An 18604-nucleotide genomic window follows, 5' to 3' on the forward strand; every position below is an offset into this window, starting at 1 on the left:
GTCATAAAAGGTTGTTAAATATAGTAGACTATAAGTTCTAATTTCCTTTTTTTCTTGTTCCATAAATCGTTGGGTTGCAGGCTAATACTTTTAAGAAACAGTTTAAAAAGTGTCAGTGTTTACTAACTCGTTTATTGTCTTTTTTCGTTCTGTCTCTGGCCCAGCCATAAACCAAGGAGAACTTCTGTATTTGTAAATTGTCTTTAGAAGCCAGGGTCTTTCGCTTTTACCGTAAAGATTTGACACTTATATGTTTGGGAAACGTTAAAAAAAAAAAGGAGGAAAATCCACATAATTAACTGCTACAAATAAGAGATACAAGTAAATACAGATTTTTTAAAAAGATAAAATCTTAATGTCAAAATTACGGTTTACATTCTAGTTGATATACTTTTTACCTCAAAAATAAGGTGACTAGTGTACGTCCATAAGAACCACCGACCAACGCAAGCGCGCACGCACACACGCGCGCACACTGACCCTGTTGTGCTTGTGCTGCCGTGGCTGCTCTCTGTTGAACCAACAGATGTGGGCGGGGTTTTCCATATAATTCAGCCAATCACGATCACCCACGACCGGTCGGTTGCGTATGCTGGTCTACAGTGGCTGGGAAAAAGAGAAGAAATGTAGCCATCCGCCAACACATGGGATTGTAGCGAAATAAGGGGAGAACTGGTTGAAACAGTGACAGCTGAAGTCTGCGGGACGTGTCCAGAGAGAGAGAACTTTAACCATGGTTTCCATCGACCATGTGGCTCACAAAATACTGACGTACTTCCCATATGTTCTTGTTTTGATTGATATTAGGTTTCAAGGTAAGACGTTTGCTAGGTGTACTTTACATTTATAGCTGGTGAATGCTACCACTAACTTGAACTCGGGTTAAAGTTCAGACAACTTTATTACATGGGTAATGTCACTGACAGCATTAGCTTGTGAAATCGCTAATATTATTAGCTGACGTTAAGCTAGCTAGTCACTGGGTCAATTTTATTACTTAAAGCTAGCTGGTTTGAGCCTAAAGAATAAAAGATGATAGATAAAACTGCTTCTTTGATTATGCTTGCTCGTGAACGTCTTCAAGCTTGTAAGAAACCCAGGTACTTGTGAAAGTCTTTACCAATTACTGTGGGGAAAGCTGTTGCCGTTGCTCTTGTTATTGATGTGATTTACATTTTTGGGCGGGTCATATACAGGAATATTTAAATAAAATCTGATTATTGCATTACTTGAATGAGTAAAAATATGCTCAGTGTTGTTTTGTTGCACTATGATTTGTTCTATTTGTTTTTTAAGGAGGGAAATGTGGCAAGGATGGGAGTGTGGACAATCACATGGAGATGGGGAAGAAACTTCTTGCTGCTGGCCAGCTAGCTGATGCCCTCTCTCATTTCCATGCAGCTGTGGGTGAGTGTCAGAGACATGCTAACGACACCAAAAAAATGCCTTGGATTTTCCCAAAAGGTTTCTTCTAAAGTGACAGTTTCATTGGCATTTTACAGATATAGATCCCCAAAACTACATGGCATACTACAGAAGAGCTACAGTGTTTTTAGCAATGGGGAAGTCAAAATCAGCATTGCCTGATTTAAGCAGAGTCATTGAACTCAAACCGGACTTCACATCTGTAAGTTGTTGTCTTTACTGTTTGTCTAATGTGTATTTCTTCAGAAATGTTTTTTAACAGATGTAAATTTAAAATGTACATTTGACAGAAAATAGAATTTCAAAGCAATACTTCGTGTCATACTGCAGACTAACCTTTAAGGCAGAACTCTGTGATAAATCTATGCAAATAATTAGATAAAGCATGCAAACATCTGGCAACATTATCTTTTTATTTCGGCTGCGGGCCCAGGCGTGCTGGGAAATCAGTCGGTTCTGGAAGCTGTGTTGATAACTCTTTATTTTACATGCGAAACAAATTCTTGATGTGTCTCACTTAACAGGCACGGCTTCAGAGAGGAAATCTTCTTCTGAAGCAGGGAAAGCTGGATGAAGCGGAGAGTGACTTCAAGAAGGTGGTAAGTAAAGCAATACCCCCTTTTAAAGCAAAACTATGCTGGGGCAGACACTTGTGAGAGAAACAACAGTTCACCAGGAGGTGTCAGTGTTGATCTATGGCCGTAGTAACGTTGCAGTAGTCTTTTTTTTTTTTTTTTTTCTTCTTCAGAATGATAAATATAAGTACAAAGACGTGTATTCATGGTTGTCTATACAGTGTCCTCCTTGTGGTGGATTTCAAGATAACAGATTAAAAAGCACTGTGAAGGGTGTGTTTGAAGAGATAAATGCCACTGAATGAAACTTAATTTTCCTTTACAGAACATAGAACATGAGCTAGTATTGTAGTAGTAGTATTATAGTATTGTATAACACTACAGTGAGGAACAACAGTGTGAGATTTTTGGATAATGACAGGGTAAATGCACTTTACAAAACACATGGTTCTTCGCAGTGAAACACCAGGGAAGTTGAAAGCCTTAAAAGAACAGGAAAGGGGGGGTCATGTATATTTGAGTTTACTTACTAGATGTAAATAATGGGGAACGCTCATTTGAGCATTCTCGCACCATTTTAGAGGCTTGAATTTGTAAATGCATGTCCAATTAGAATCACATACTGTCACCTAAAATCATACAGTAAATGGCCTTGCCATGTCTGTGAATAAGTCTTAGGTTCCAATCGGGCTGTACAATATGAAGAATAATAGGATCAGATGGATGATATTAAAACATCCATCTTTTTCACATTACACTCGTTTTATACATGGATATGGTTTGGTTATGAAAAGTCTGACACGGAGCACAGAACTGGTCCCCAACACAGACACAACAAACCTTTTCTACCGGAGTATAGAAAGAGTTTACGAGAAGCAAAAAAGAGCCCCCAGGTGCTCAAAACAAACCTTACACTTAAAGGTTAGAACAGGCTTTTCCCTGCAGTGTGCCATGTAATAAAGACAAGTCAAAGTCACAACACTCGACTGCAGGTACACGACACCCAGCTATAAACACTTCACACAAGTCGAGTTGCCTGAGATTCACAGAATTTACAGAAAATGCACTATTTTGCGATTATATATCATTATCGGGATGAGAAATGTCTTCGGATAAGAGATTTTGGTCATATCGCACAGCCCTAAGTTCCAGGGACTTGGATGAACAGTTCACATGGTGTCACTTTGACCTTAAAGTATGCAGGTCATAGGCTCGTTTTTGGTCACCTGTCCACACTTCCCTGAAACCACCACCAGCAAGCTCTGAACTTCAAGTTGAAGCTTAATGATTAGTCCCATAATCATTCTTATGTTCTTATGTATGCTACACTGAATGATCACAGCCTTGGAATACTTTTAATAGTCTATTTCTGGAATTGCCTAAAGTATGGAAAAGTATTTAATTTTAAGCTGAGATTCATCCTCCATCAAGAGTGCAAAGAGTTCTTTTGCCTCCAGGGGGAAAGATTACATCTGAGCTTCTGCAGTCTATTTTTTTATTTTTTGTGGACTTCGTTTTGCTGGTATACTGTTGAGGGAACGGGCCAGAGGTGCAGGCTGTTCTGCTGCTTCAGCAGTCCACAACATTGGCCTGGTGTAATGTGTCACATTTATGCTCTTCCCTTAGCTGAGCTAGCAGGAACCATTTAAAGAGTAGATAGGTCTATTTGTAAGAGTTGTGCCATTAGCTGAGATGGCTCTTGTGAGTATGATGACCTCTGCAACGAGATTCATTATAACGTTATCTGTGCAGGGACTGGCAAGCACTGCAGTGATAAGTAATATTTTCGGGAGGCAGAAGATGGCACAGAAATCTCAAATTGGAATACATCTATGAGAGATGGAATCACATTTTCTTTAGCTACATTAGTACTTAGCGTAATGCCTTGAAATCTTCTAGCTGAAGTCCAACCCCAGCGACAAAGAAGAGAAGGAGGCCCAGAGCCAGCTGACAAAATCAGATGAAATTCAGCGCCTGGTGGCTCAGTCACGCCGGAGCTTCGACGACAAGGATTATGTGACAGCTGCTGCACAGCTTGACACCGTCATCGAGGTGAGAGACATTCCTTGCCAGTATTGACTGATTTTCCCACAAGCATAGGATTTTCTGCATTATCATCGATACAGAGAGTACAGAGCATTTGCGTATCACCTGAAGTCTGTAAGCGTTATTGTCCGACTGTTGCAGACGTGCATTTGGGATGTGACCTCTCGTGAGATGCGAGCAGAGTGTTTCATTCAGATGGGAGAGATGGGGAAAGCTATCAGCGACCTTAAAGCTGCATCCAAGTTAAAGAATGACAATACCCAGGCTTTCTACAAGCTGAGCACCATCTACTATAATCTTGGAGACCATGAGATGTCCCTCAGGTAAGGACTCGCAGACTGTTTGCTTTCAAGAAGCTCCCTGCTGCTGTTTACACTGTGGCAATGCCACAATAAGGCAGCATGTCACTATGGTTGATACTCTACTAATCACAAAGCTTTTATTCTAAATTAAAAAAAAATAGCAGGAACATTTCTGATAATGATTTAATCTTAGTTATTTTTTCTTAAAAAATATATTGGATTTACACTTCATCAGAGTGCAGTATAGTGGGTAGCTCATTCATAGACTGTGCCTCATAAGAATTAAAAAAAAAAAAAAAAAAAAAAGGTAAACAGGATTTTAAATTTTGCTATTATCTTAAAAGGGTTGTCTTTTTGTACAGCCATGCACTTTTGCCCACTCTCTGGAAGTCTAATTTTCACCACTTTCAGTAATATGCATGAGTGAAGTGTGCTAGATTTCCTCCTCTGTGTCAGAAAAGGCAACACTTTAGCTTGAATGTAAGTTTTGAGGAGGAAATGGAGTCAAGAGGCCAAAATAGCTGAGTAGTACTGCAACGGTTCATGTGGCCCAAAAAAACCCCCCCAGAACTTGTGCTTATTTAAGGTGCTGTGAGTGGGCGCACAGTGAAGGCTCTAATGTTTAAGTCGACTGTCTGCAGAAGTTTGCATTCAGTGGTAAAATTGCAAAACAAGAAATGAACCAAACATAGTGGTACAGAGAGCAGCGTATGGCTTCACAAAGGCATAGCCTTCATGGATTTCAAAACACAACTGAAATTAATATTGGAAATTTTTGTGTAGATACTTTTATATTTTATAAAATAGCATCTTTCTATTCTGATGAATGTCATGACGAATGCATTTCCACCCTCAACATTACAAATGCGTGTATGATGATGATGTGGACTGCTGTTTCAGTGACTGGCCTTCTCATTGCTATTATTATTATCATCATTAGAAAGACTGTAGCCATAAATGACATAAGTAAGTTACTAACAGTGTAGGGACAAATGCGCTATTAAGTAACGCGTTACAGTTACTACGTTATTTTTGTGTGGTAACGAGCACAGTAACTAGTTATTATGCGAAAGCCAGGAACACGTTAGTCGTTACTGGGATTTAGATAGGGTCGTCATTGGTTACTTCGTGTGGTGGCTATCACGGAGCTTCCGCAGATTCAGTAACATTAGCAAGTGGTGGAGGACAGCAGGTGGATGAGGGAAAGGGGAGGCAAAAGGAGAGACCCGAAGTGGCCGCCAGTCCGAGTGTCAGGTGAACTGAACTTCAGGTAAGAAGTTATGACCTGCAGTCTATCTGGGTCAGATATAAACCATGTTTAGGTGGAGTTTATTTTCGTTATGCTGACTTTTCCGTACTGCGTACTAGCTAGCATGACGGAGTTTCTATACAGCTGGGTGGGTGCTATGATGTTACTGAAGTTGAACTTTATTTTGTTCATAAGGTTAATTATTAGAGTTGCCAACCGTCCCCTAAAAAAAACGGAATCGTCTCGTATTCAGAGAAAATATTACGCGTTTCGTATTGAGGTGAAAAGGAACATAGTTTGTCCCGGACTTATGCTACAATGAAAAAGACACAAAGCTGGATTTATTCTGTGTCTTTGCTGCACAGCTGCCTCTTCTCTCATTCTCCCCCCTCCCTCAGCTGATCGGCTTTTCTCTCTTGTTTGTTTATCGCCCACTTCACGCCAGAAAGAGGAAACCGCCGGATGTCGCGCTAAACAACAGCAGCACGTTTAAGCTTGATCCGCTGTTGTTAGAATTTATTTAAAATTAATTTCTAGTATCAGCTGATGTTTGCTGGAGCCACAGCTGTAAAGCAACACATTAAAAAGAGAATTCTGAGTAAAACCAAAGTTACTTTCCCTAGTAACTAGTTACTTTGAAAGTAACGAGTAACTTGAAGTAACTGAGTTACTTTTGATAGAAGTAACTAAGTTACTAATTTAAAGTAACTTGCCCAACACTGGTTACTAATGATCATGCATTTGTACATTAGGGTTTATTTACTGTAAATCTGGTGTGTTATTGTCATTCTGTTCATGTCGTCACCATTGAAAGTTAGCCTTTTCAGCCTCACCTTTCCTCTGTCCTATGATCTCCAGTGAGGTGCGTGAGTGCTTGAAGTTGGATCCTGATCACAAGCAGTGTTACAGCCATTACAAGCAAGTGAAGAAGCTCAACAAACAGATCCAAGCTGCTGAGGAATACATCCAAGAACAAAGGTGTGTTTGTATGTTCATGAAAACATTTTTATGAGCACGAGTTTAAATTGAATCCTCAGGAATAATGTCGTTTTGGTCCACCTTTAGAGTGCTGGTTTAAGTGGTAAGAGTAAAGTGGTACGGCTAACAGCATATCAGTGAGTGTCCTCACAAAGATAGAAATGTGTCAGGAAAGTCTTCATCTCTGTAAATATAAAATAATATCCCATCTGAATACCGGGGATTGCATCAGCTGTACAATGACGGCTCTCTTATCCTCAGGCTCCCCCACTTCTCTGGTTTTACAAAGAGGCGTGCAAATCCCATCTTAACGTGAATGGATGTCACATCATGTTTGACATATATAAGGTTTCATATTTACAAGACTTAAAAGAGAAATTAACGATGGTGTGGTGTTTGTGGGTGCAGTGATCCATGTTGCAATCCCCTGTTTTGCCAGCGTCACATAATCGCCTCCCGCTTCCTTTAGGTATGAAGACGCAGTGAGCAAGTACGAGGCGGTGATAACCACCGAGCCCAATGTGCAACATTTCTTGCTTCTTGCCAAGGAGCGAATCTGCCATGCGCTAACACAGGTAAGCCCCTTTACTGCTGCAAAAGGATGTGTTAGGCCGCTGTGCTTCTATTAAAGGATCTATCCAAGCTTCGTTTTTTCTTTGTTATGACCAGGCCCAGCAGGCTAGCAGAGCAATCTCAGTCTGTAGTGAAGTCCTAAAGTCCAATCCTGCGAATGTTAATGTGCTGAAGGACAGAGCTGAGGCCTATCTCCAAGATGAACAGTATGAGGAAGGTAAGCCCGACATATGTAGCTGCATCAAGGTCCTTCAAGATCGAGGGTGGGTAACATTTTGTCTGCTGGCTGGACTGACTTGGGAACAATAAGCAAACAGGAACACATCAGCTGAATAGAATCCCTGCATCAGTGAATAAAAACAAAATGGTACAAATATATATGCACTTTATAAAGTCATAGATTATAATTGTTACTCACTTGCACTTCACCAAATGAAGAAATTCTAGATTAATATTTACCATTTATATTCATATGTAACGTTTCCCATGCATTGACGTCACAATAGTTGGCTATAGTTTTAGACTTTCATTTTCCAAAGTCTGATACAAAAAGAAATTGATTTATTAGTGGCCAGTTCCCTTGCTCTTGTTTTGAAAGTTCAGTTCCTGCTAACCGGATAGCATAAGGAGGTCTCACCACTCAGCAAGCACCTTGGTAATGCTTGTGCACGGTTACTCGCACACTTGAGCCACATTCTCTTTATCTCAGAAATCGGAGGTCATCGGAAAAAGAAGTGTTTTGTCGGATACCTGAAAAGTTGAACACAATGCTTGTTTATTGGTGCTTAAAAAGGCTGCAGTGTTATTAGCTCTCTCTATGGATTGTTTAGAGAGTCATAAATGCACAACAGCAGCAGCGTAGATTACAAGTAGCCGTTTAGTGCTGCTGATGTCTTTGTAGCACTAGTTGCCTTGTGGGTTCTCCTCAGTAAGCAGAGAGAGGAGAAACTTGAATTGCTCACATACACACAGTTCGTTATTGTAATTCGTACAGGGGGGGGAAAATGCTTGCTTTGCTGAGTTGCCCTACTTCAGAGCGCCGTCTGCCTCTCGTACTCGGCCACTGTGCAGCCGCTTGCTGTGCTCCACGGCGCACACTCTCCTCTGACCCCACTCCTCCTATACAGGGAGAGAGGTTAATTAGCAGATGCATGCAGGTGTACCACTCTCTCCCAGCTGGCACTGCTCCCTAAACACTTCTTCCTACAGCTGATCCAGCAAAACAAACCCCACCGCCACAGTCTTGCATTGCAAAGTCAGGGTCTGTGTTGCTGATCCAACTTTCCTAATGGGAAATCCAACTTTAGGAGGCATTCCAGCTAAAGGTTTCCCACTCAAAATGGAGCGTGGCATTATTTTGAAGCTTGTGTGCAGATGGCCTGTTTGTCTTCAGTTCAGTTTGGGTGTTTGTTTTATGTCTGTCCTGCTTTTGAGCGCACTCAGCAATGTTTGGATGGAATTTCTTTACATTTGGCAAAAACAATCACTCAAAGATTAAGTCATCAGAATCTAGAGGTTAAAGGTCAGGGATACTATGACTTCACAAAATGCCTTTTTTGGCAATGCCTCACACAGACTATCATAAGACTGTCACGTTAATCTACAAGAATAACATGGTGAACTGTAAACTGGACAGAAGTCAGCTTCACTGAGTCTCGACAGACATGTGTGCAAACTGCAACTTTACATCTGCAAAGTGGTAATTACAGATCAGCTTCACAAAAGCTGTTACACTTCCAATCTTGGAGCCTGCAGCGCTGTAGATGCTGAAATTCAATTGAAGTTTTTGTGATGAGAACACAAGGATTAGTCTTACTGACTTTATTGGGTGCAACCTGAAACTCAAATGCCCTTCAGCATAGCAGCTCTGCCTCATAATGAAGCTTATAATGACCAACTGAACTACATGTTTGCTGCTGAGTCTGAAGTTATTTGTTTTATACCTTAGAAATTTTTTCTCACTTTAAATTTAAGAACTGAGCAGGAAAAATGTTTGAAAAGCACATTAATGTATTTCAGATGAACTTGTGCAAAATGCAACCTCAATAATAAATGGTAAGTTAAATTAACGCCTTTATGACTGCAAATTTTAAAGTGGGTGAGGTCTGGACTTTGAATGGGCCATATTTCTATAGTGGTTTGGTTCTTTTCTAGTTGTGAACTTTAACATTTAACATGCTAACTGAGGCCTGCATAGTCTGAGATGGCGCTCTTGGGGTGTTTTGCAGTATTTTTGAGTGTTGCACAGTCTGACCTTGAGGTGAATTGGCTGGGATGTTCACTCGTAGGAAGATTGGCAGCTGTCTCGAATGTTTTCCGCTTGTGAATAATCTTTCTCACTGCAGAATGGTGCACTTACCATTACCCTCCTCAGATTGATGGGCAACAACGGTTGCTTGTCTAAGATCACTGATGATTTCTTCCCTCCTTGGCATTGTGTTGGCGCACACACCAGAATGCTCCAGACCGGGAGACCTGGGTGATCGTGGCTCAAAGAGTTGGCAGTTTGTCTTGTAATCGGAAGGTTGCCGGTTCGAGCCCCAGCTCGGACAGTCTCGGTCGTTGTGTCCTTGGGCAAGACACTTCACCCACCGCCTACTGGTGATGGCCAGAGGGGCCGATGGCGCGATATGGCAGCCTCGCTTCTGTCAGTCTGCCCCAGGGCAGCTGTGGCTACAACTGTAGCTGCCTCCACCAGTGTGTGAGAGTGAATGAATAGTGGAATTGTACAGCGCTTTGAGGGCCCCGAAAAGCACTATATAAATGCAATCCATTATTATTATTACTGCCAACACTCCTTTTATGGAGGCGTTCACATTCGTTGCGGATCAGTTAATCGCGTGCATTTGATTATCAGCTCCTGACTGATGTTTAACCTGTGAGTTTGTCTGAAAGCAGCACAGGTGTGCTTTTTGCACTTGACTGTAATTACCCAAACTCTTGTGCACTACCTGTAACTGTTGTCATGCTAGGAGCCCAACACAAGGGGTCCTTGTAACACAACACAGTATGCAGAGTGAAACAAAGTTAGGCGTCAGTGAAACCTCTTTTAAGCAGCTTCCTTCAGATCTCATAACTGTACATAGAAACGTATGTAGAGTACATCCTGCAAATTAATTTTTGCATGTAAACCAAAAATATTGTTTTTCAGACAGAAGAGAGATTCTAACATCTAATTACTTTCTGCCTCATTCGATACAATCTGTCTGTTAATTACCAAATGCCTTCTATTTTTGAATTTAGATAAGCACAGTGCAGGTTACATGTGTGGCTAAATATAAGAATCTTCATTTTGAATTTGGTTGAAGCATACAGCTAACAGATCTCAAGCCAGAGAAGACAAACGTCACCAACCCTGAGAGCACTTTATTACATACAGCATGATTAGAATTAAATGTGGAGCCGAGTGTTGGAGGTAAATATAACCTGCGAGATGTAGACCTGCCCAGCACTGCTGGCAGAGCAAGTGTGCAAAATTACTTGTTTTTCAAACATGAAGCTTCAATGGCAGTGGCAGAAAGTGCACGCACACACACACACACACTCAGCTCTTACTATCCTTAACGCTTTACTGACAGAAGGTGGGATTAGGCTGAAACAACGGTCTCCCCATCTCTTGTCAAATTGCAGAAATGATGGCAGATGGTGAAATCTGCAGGAATAGTCTCCCACTAATCATTTTACCTGTCACCTGATGTTCAGCTACTGCTGTGCAACAGACCAGTGCATATTTTTATCAAAATTCCTGCCTACAGTATGTGTATCTGTCAATTAAATTTAAAATGTAATGAAAACCATCACACCCATCTCAACATGTTTTTATACAGACGGATATTGTAATAGCCAAACCTTTGGTGCTGTAGGACTCGAGCTGGGTAGTGTTAGCTTGAAGGTATATTAAATAATGACAAACAGTGTAACCAGTGACTATATTCAGCAGCACAAATGTACAGACACATTTTGAATGTTTGGACAATCATTAGGGGACTTAAAGCAATACTTGAAGCAGATGATATAATTTTGAAACATATTGGCTTTATGAGTACACGATTAGTTGAGACAATGCAAATTTCTTGGTCTCTGCAGCATTTGAAGATCAAATGATTCATGTACTGGGCTGTGGTGCAGCCCCTCTGTTTAAATTCTATGAGATTGGCTATTTTAGCTCCTCTCCATTTAAGGTAATTTTTTTTTTTCTAAATCTGATTGGTTTACCTTTACAAACAGAAGGTTTGAACAGCAGGTGGGTGAAACTGCTCACAGCTAGAGCCCTGTGTCTGAGCTCCTGTGTGCTTCTGTGTTCATTGTGGCAAGTGATAAAAATACCAAATTGGCACAGACAGTTGAAGAAACATCAGGAGCACTTTGCTGTTGGAGAGCAAAATGTTGCAACTCTCGCTTTAGTAGATTTTTAGTGATGGAGAACGATGCATTTGCAAAATCGCTGGGTAAATTGTGTTTCTACTCTGCAGTATTAAATATTAGTTGTATCTCAGCTTTAAACTCAGATGTCAGAAACAAAGGTCAACATATGCATAAAGAAAATGTTAGCTACAAAAAAAATAAAGATAAATTAAACCTCTGTGCTTAAATTAGACTGTATAACCGGCAACACCCATATTGATATTATTATTGAAGGCTTGCATCTACTAAGCCTTTATTTCAACTCTTACAATAAAACACACCCATGTATCCATCCAATTAAACCCACAGTAACTGCTGCCATCAGTCCAGGCAGGTCAGCCTGACAGTAATAATATTCTTCTCAAAGATCCCAGCATCACCCCAGCAGGTGATGCTGGCTGGACTAAGTCTGTGTGTGTTGTAATCACCATGGCATAAACACATCAGCAGGTAGTGAAGCCAGACCTTGTGTGGGATTTTTACCTGTTAAAAAACACGGGTGTTAATTCACCACAGAGGGTAAACAAGCCTCAAAGCAACCAAACGTGTGCACACAAACAGCCTTAATATGAAAGTTTATTCAAGGACACTAGTGACGTAATATCACAAAGTGGATATTTGTGGATCCCGTGCTTCACTACTGATAACAATCATTTGTTACGTTTCTTTAAGCGTCTGCTGTGAATTTAAGCTATTTTAATTTAATTGCCACTACCATGGTTCTTCGGTTTCAGATACACGGCAACCATTGCTCTGACAGCTGGATAGTTTCTGAAATTTTAATTGCCATACCTTGTGTAGGTATTTTTATTTATTTAAAAATGTGTCTGTACTAAAGGAATCAATTCTCCAGCAAGTAAGGTGTGTTTAAATCGGCGCAGGTGATGCCGCTCTTCACCGTTCAGAGAGTAATGCTTTTTCTCTGAGAAGTCTATTCTCATTTGTAGAGGTCGATACTGATTTTTACAGAAATTTGTGACAATATAGCATCGACAGCTTGAGCAGGAGACATCATAGATTCGAAGCAGTTTCAGTTTTAGCTATATAGTGGTAAAGTACAACAACAGTCAGCTCAATGCACTTTACATTGTAAGGTAAAACCCGACAATAATAAAGAGAAAACCCCAGCAATCAAACAACACCCTATGAGCACCCACTTGGCGACAGCAGGAAGAAGAAAAAAAAAAGTAATGTACAAAATTTTCTTATATTAAGAAACCCCCAAAATCGGGCTCAGGGAGGGAACGCTGTCTGCCACGACTGGCTGGGGGTGATGAGAAGAAGACAGGATAAAAGACATGGACGATTAAATGGAGAGTGGTGTATAAACACCATATAGTGAGTGAAGAAGAAAAACTCACTGCATCATGGGAAGCCCCCAGAATCCAAATGATCCAAAATCATCTGCATATTAACCCATATTTAGCCACAAAGTTTCTCGTATTTGAATGAATGAACTCTTACATAAGGGCAGGGGAGGAGCAGGAAGCTGGATATACTGTAGATTGGTGTTAGAGCAGTTACATCAAAGATGTGTTTTTTCAGTTAAGGTATTGTTTACATCACATTATTAGTTTTCAGTGAATAAATAATACTAATTTCATTGTACTCCTTTTTTTTGTCCTCTTCAGCTGTTAAAGATTACGAGACTGCTGCAAAACACAGCGAGGGGGATCGTCACATCAAAGAAGGTCTGGAAAGAGCACAGCGGCTACTCAAACAGTCTCAGAAGAGGGATTATTATAAGATCCTTGGAGTGAAGAGGTGGGAATCGGTCAATGGATTTGGGAATTTTTGCAGATCAAGTTCAGCAAGAAAATGTAACACATTATTGCCAATCAGTTGGTGGAGAATTTAAACTTAAAAAGTAGTTTTCTTATGAAAGACCGCTGGTTTGCTTTTAGGTTGCTTTTTTATCAGGCCAAAACATCACTGCTCTTGAATATTTCATCATTGATGCCTTTTGAACATTTTTGAGTTTAAAAGGTCTACTGATAATCTGAGATGGAATACAAATTTACAGCCACGGAGGCATTTGTATTACACTGGGGCTAGAAAACTAACTCTGACACTTGGATGAGTATTTTTAGGTCTGGCTTAGGTCAAAATGAGAAAAGAAAAGCTGTTCTTATCTTTGACAAATGTGCTGATAATGCTGTCGCCGTGGTCACAGAACTGCCCAGAAAAAGGAGATTATCAGAGCCTACAGGAAACTGGCACAACAGTGGCACCCGGACAACTTCCAGGATCCGGAGGAAAAGAAGAAGGCAGAGAAGAAGTTCATAGACATCGCTCAGGCTAAGGAGGTTCTCACTGATCCAGGTAGTGTGTGTGTGGGTGTGTGGAAAGTTGTTAATGCAAGCCTAAATCACTTCAAGAGTTGCTGTACCATTTACCATTACCCTTTAGATTGTTCTCTACAGCTCTAACACTAATGGTTTTAGAAAAAGAGACACTGATTTCTAATTCAAGTGTGTGACAAGAATCTTCACGTTTTCCTAGAGATGAGAACCAAGTTTGACCACGGAGAAGACCCCATGGATCCAGAGAGCCAGCAGGGGCACCATCATCATCACTTCCACGGCTTTCAGGGTTTCAATCCGTTTGGCTCCGGGCCCTTTAACTTCAAATTCAACTTCAACTGAGGCGGCTTACTCTTCAGCACAGCTGGAGTGAATATTTACTTTCCTCCCTATTTAAAAGGGAGATCACTGGCATAAAAAGACTGTTCACAAGTATCATAAAAATGTGGAGCATAAGGTGACTTGATTCAGTGAGTCTAATTAATTAAAAATGCATCTTTGCTGTGGGAATCAAAACTTTGGGGGAAAAGGTCTCCTACTCTGCTAACAAATATCAGACTTGAAGCGGCTTTTATCTATCAGATCTTACTCTTGTATCCTCTCCACAAATTGTACAATCACTTCACATCCATTCGTAGGAATGTATTTGTACAGAGGTACAGTATTATTTTTGTATGAATGGAGGGTTTTTTGAACTGTAAATAAAGAGCTATTTATGTACATTAAATTGAATCGAGAGCATTTTTTAACCGACATCGACAGAGACTAAAGGGTAATAATTGTGACTCCTTAAATTCACGCTGAAAGTGTATATATTGAAGAACAGACCAAGAAAATCTCCTCAAATACATCTTTTGGACCATGAATCATTAACTGACCTCAGTGGTGAGCACAACTCGCAAACAATTTTTGCAATGACATTTTGTAGCAAAGGTTTATTCTTGATCCACCAAACAGTAATATAAACAGTTCAGTTTGACACAGCACAGTGAAAGATGGGTGCCCTGAGAGCAGCCTTCCTGCGCCCGTTTTCTTTAATGTTCACTTTTAAGACATAAATCTGCCGTTTGCTTCAGTCCAGCAGCAACGCTGATCTTGGGACAGTTGATTCCTGAGACAAAACTGGTTCATTGTGGAATTGAAACAAAAAACCAAGAAAAACTGTAGAAGTACAGTGAAGTTGAAGACTCATAACATGTAAACATCTTGTAATAACTTAAAATCCCCTACCATCCATTAACCGTGACCTTAAGTGTGCAAATGAGGAGTTTTTCATCCGTAATATTAAAGTCTCGCCTGAGGGATGTACCACAAAGCAAGATGAATGGGCTAAAAGAATGATGGCACTAAAGACGGGAGATTTCAATGTCACCAAGGTGGCTCTCTACTTACAATGAACTCCTTACCTGCTCACAGTTTTGACAGTTCTGAATGACGGGCTGCTGTAAAGAGTGCCATGTTTTTACAAGTTTTTAAAGAATGACATAGACGCTCCGCTGTGGGATTACTGTGTTATATATAAACCCACAGAGATGCACATTAATACAGTAGCAGTAAACTGGCAGAATCCACATACAGTCAACTGATGATGCGCAAAATGCATAAATATCCTTACAATTGGTTCTGATTTGCTGCAAAGTCAGTTTTATACTGTTGGTATTGCAGTTATTTGATTATTGGTTGACTATTTATCACAGCGAAAGCTCAGTCAATAACAGTAATGTAGGTTTTAACAAAAAGTCAAAATGATAATCACCTCCATTCCACAGTGGTGGTAGCCATGTAGTTACTTCAGTGGGTACTTAAGTAGTACTTGAATATGTGTATATGATATATAAATCAGAAAAATCAAACAGAAATAAAGACATCTTTTAAAACTGGTGTATAAAAAAAAGTTTCCAGGCTTTTGAGTCAATATTACAAATGTAACCTATTTTCAATTTAATAACTATTTTACTGGCTGAGGAAGTATTTATTTACCTTTACTGAAGAGTAGCAGTGCTCTGCTTTCAAAATCATGAAAGAACACGACTACCAGAAATAAACTGCATACTGATTATGCAGGATGGCCCTTTTCAGAATTCTATACATCCTATTAACTGATTAATGTTTACATCAGTTTAATGGTGCAGCTGGAGATAAAGATTACTGTAATGACTTTATTTAATTGCAGGCTACCTTAATTCATTCAATAAAAGATAATTTATTGATTTATTTGCAAATTAATGTGTACTCAAGCTTGAAAATGCAGAGAAGAGCATTTGCAGTAGAAGTAAAAAGCAGCCTTTGGAGAACACCCCGATCTTGGCTGAAGTGAGTTGGTCCATTTTCTTAAGTGTGGGCCCAGGCCTGAAGCCTAAGTTAAAGGGCCTGGGCTAACAAATAACATTTACAACCACTGTTATCACACTCTGATTATATCTGATTCAGGCTTTAGCTTTTATGGTGAGCTAATGCAAAGAAAAAGCCTTGCGATGTTAAACTTGCTTCACAGTACACCCCTCCTGGCTGCTGAACTAAAGTCATATGTTACACCACACCTTTTTTTTTTTCCTGCCTGGCTCTCAGTTGTCTCACAGCGTGTGCACGGGACACGAAGACGGCAGCAGTTGTACTGCTCTGCTTTTACATTTATTTTTAAGCTAAATGTTTTTCTTCACCTCTCCAGGTCGAATGCGGGCTTTTACTCAAACACTGAGATATAACTTAAGAAACAAGTTAATACTTTACCATCTAACAAGGCAATACTTTTTCATCACATGGTTAAAAAAGAATTTTTGGAGTCGAGAGAAAACATCAAAAGAACAATTAGTGATTTTAAACAACTTTTTAGAGTTTCTTTTTTTGACGTTACACGTTTCCTTAAATCATAGAAAAGAAAAAAAACAATGGTTTGCACCATAGAGGTGAATGCATGGCTACACCCGAGGGGACAGAACTGATGACAGAGTTACATGTGCTTGGGACAAAGACTACACCTTCACCCACCTACGATCCATGGCGCAGTCTTTGAAATACAAGAGCAGCATAGTTTGTATACTGATATTCGATGTTTGCTACGGTTCAAAAATGTATTTTATCCCCCAAAATAATGTAAAAATAACGCCAATAGCTGAAGATACACCCCCTGTCTTTGGACAAGCAGCTGACCAAGATAAAATTTGTAATTTAAAGCCTGGGCAGATAACCTTTCTGGTATCCAGAAAATCCTTTCAGTGTGTTGTCATTTCTGTGGTCTGAGAGGGAACTGGACTGGAAAATCTAGGCAGGGACAAAAGCCTATGGCCAATTACAGGTCTTTTTGGGCCAGGTAATAAAAGTAATATAATATAATGAAGGATAATTCTTCCTTCAGAACATGCTGTACATCATTGGGTGGCAAAAATAGGAGAGGGGACTGCTGCAGGAGAAACGTTGTTTCCTAAATGTCTGCCGAGGGGAGCTTTACATTTCAGGTGTGTAGATTCAAAGACGTTTAACACTTTTTTATGTAACAACTTGAAAAGCAATTTTTAAAAACTTTCATTTGACAATTCAGTCCTAATGTTTTCATAATTATAAATTAAGAAGATGTAAAAGTAGCTTTTAAAATTTTCAAAGAAAGGTTAAATTAGATTTGTAGAAATGTGCCTTTGCTAATTGAATTCTTTGCTCACATTATCAGTGCAATAAATGCCCACTGTTTGTCCTTCAACACATACCTAATAAAGCCCCTTACTGGCCTCACGCTTTTACTCTCTGTTTTAGCTTCATTTTTCAGGAACCACTTACTTAACAAGATGTGTCTGTAGTGCTCAGCACACCACGAGTTCACAGCTGGCAGTTAACAATTACACCACGTGTTGATTCTCTAAGATGTACCGAGTGCAGAAGCAGGTATGGCGTCTGAAAATATCACATCCTCCTCCAGCTGGAGATGTAACACTCCATGGCTATGTTTAGATGGAACTGTCTGTCTTCAAGCTTCACAGGTGGCCTGTGTGCAAAAGGTGCCTGCCTCCTTCCTCTTCAGCATGGTGCTGGCAGATACTAAAGTTCATCACGGTGGTTGTCTGCTGTGCAGAGTGTGGAGGGGAGAAAGTTGGAAAGAAATGCAGAGAATGATCACAGTGGTAAGAGAAGGGGTAAGAATAACCATGCAGAAGAACAGAAAGACTTTGTAGCCCTATAAATATATCATTAGTAACCTTTTTTATGTTGTGAGGCAGCAGGAATCTGTTTTTGTGTTGTTGTGTCTTCCTGTTCCTGGACCCGTCTCAGCAGCTCTTTGATCTCCCTGTCATATTCAACCCACTCGGGCACAATCCTCGCTGCAGCCACCAGCTTGGGTTCCTTAGTCATTGGGTTATTGCACTAAACGAGAAAAGCAGATAAAAACACATCAGTCATGCCGCCAGTGATGCTCTCTCCCAACGAGTCAGATCGTCATTCTCAGCGCTGTCTGTGACAGGCATTTAAACCTAATTTGATTTCCAATTCGGTTAAAAGGACATTAGGCTATGTCTTGTGTCTGAATTACCAAGTGGTGACCTATACTACAATGAAACAATACTTCCTATTCCAGTCTACTGGACCCTGTCCAGTAATTCTCTAAATTAGTTTAGGACGCTGCAGGATTGCTCCTCGGCTGCTTCCTAAATACCAATGCCTCATGGACAATTGTGGCAGCGAGGATGCTCTTGCATTTTAGAGCTGTAGCAGCTGCAGCACGCTATCACAACAAATAAAGCAGATAATAAGGCGTATAAT

The 18604-nt window shown here is 40.2% G+C and overlaps 2 protein-coding genes across 7 annotated transcripts in view; one reads left to right on the plus strand and one right to left on the minus strand.

Moving 5' to 3' along the window:
• Window positions 1-563: 563 nt before the first annotated feature.
• Window positions 564-14582, plus strand: dnajc3a (DnaJ (Hsp40) homolog, subfamily C, member 3a). The gene is made up of 12 exons (XM_086267775.1): window positions 564-815; window positions 1297-1407; window positions 1503-1627; window positions 1950-2024; window positions 3900-4052; window positions 4188-4369; window positions 6456-6575; window positions 7045-7150; window positions 7245-7365; window positions 13184-13316; window positions 13726-13874; window positions 14055-14582. The coding sequence occupies exons 1-12, from the start codon at window positions 734-736 to the stop codon at window positions 14195-14197; spliced, it is 1500 nt and encodes a 499-aa protein (XP_086123901.1). The 5' UTR covers window positions 564-733; the 3' UTR covers window positions 14198-14582.
• Window positions 14583-14761: 179 nt separating this feature from the next.
• The window catches only part of uggt2 (UDP-glucose glycoprotein glucosyltransferase 2), a 45578-nt gene continuing 41735 nt past the window's right edge, over window positions 14762-18604 (minus strand). For all 6 annotated transcript variants that reach the window (XM_086267769.1, XM_086267770.1, XM_086267772.1 and 3 more), the window contains 2 exons: window positions 18043-18208; window positions 14762-17910 (listed from right to left, as the gene is read on the minus strand). In XM_086267769.1, the coding sequence (XP_086123895.1) occupies window positions 17885-17910; window positions 18043-18208 (192 nt within the window). In that variant the 3' untranslated portion in view covers window positions 14762-17884. The remainder of the gene's footprint in view (window positions 17911-18042; window positions 18209-18604) is intronic.

Source organism: Aulonocara sp. 'chitande type north' Nkhata Bay, linkage group LG16 (genome assembly GCF_057382095.1).
Source record: "Aulonocara sp. 'chitande type north' Nkhata Bay isolate Kocher_YH1m ecotype deep benthic linkage group LG16, A_spYH_male_GT1.1, whole genome shotgun sequence".
NCBI lineage: Eukaryota > Metazoa > Chordata > Actinopteri > Cichliformes > Cichlidae > Aulonocara > Aulonocara sp. 'chitande type north' Nkhata Bay.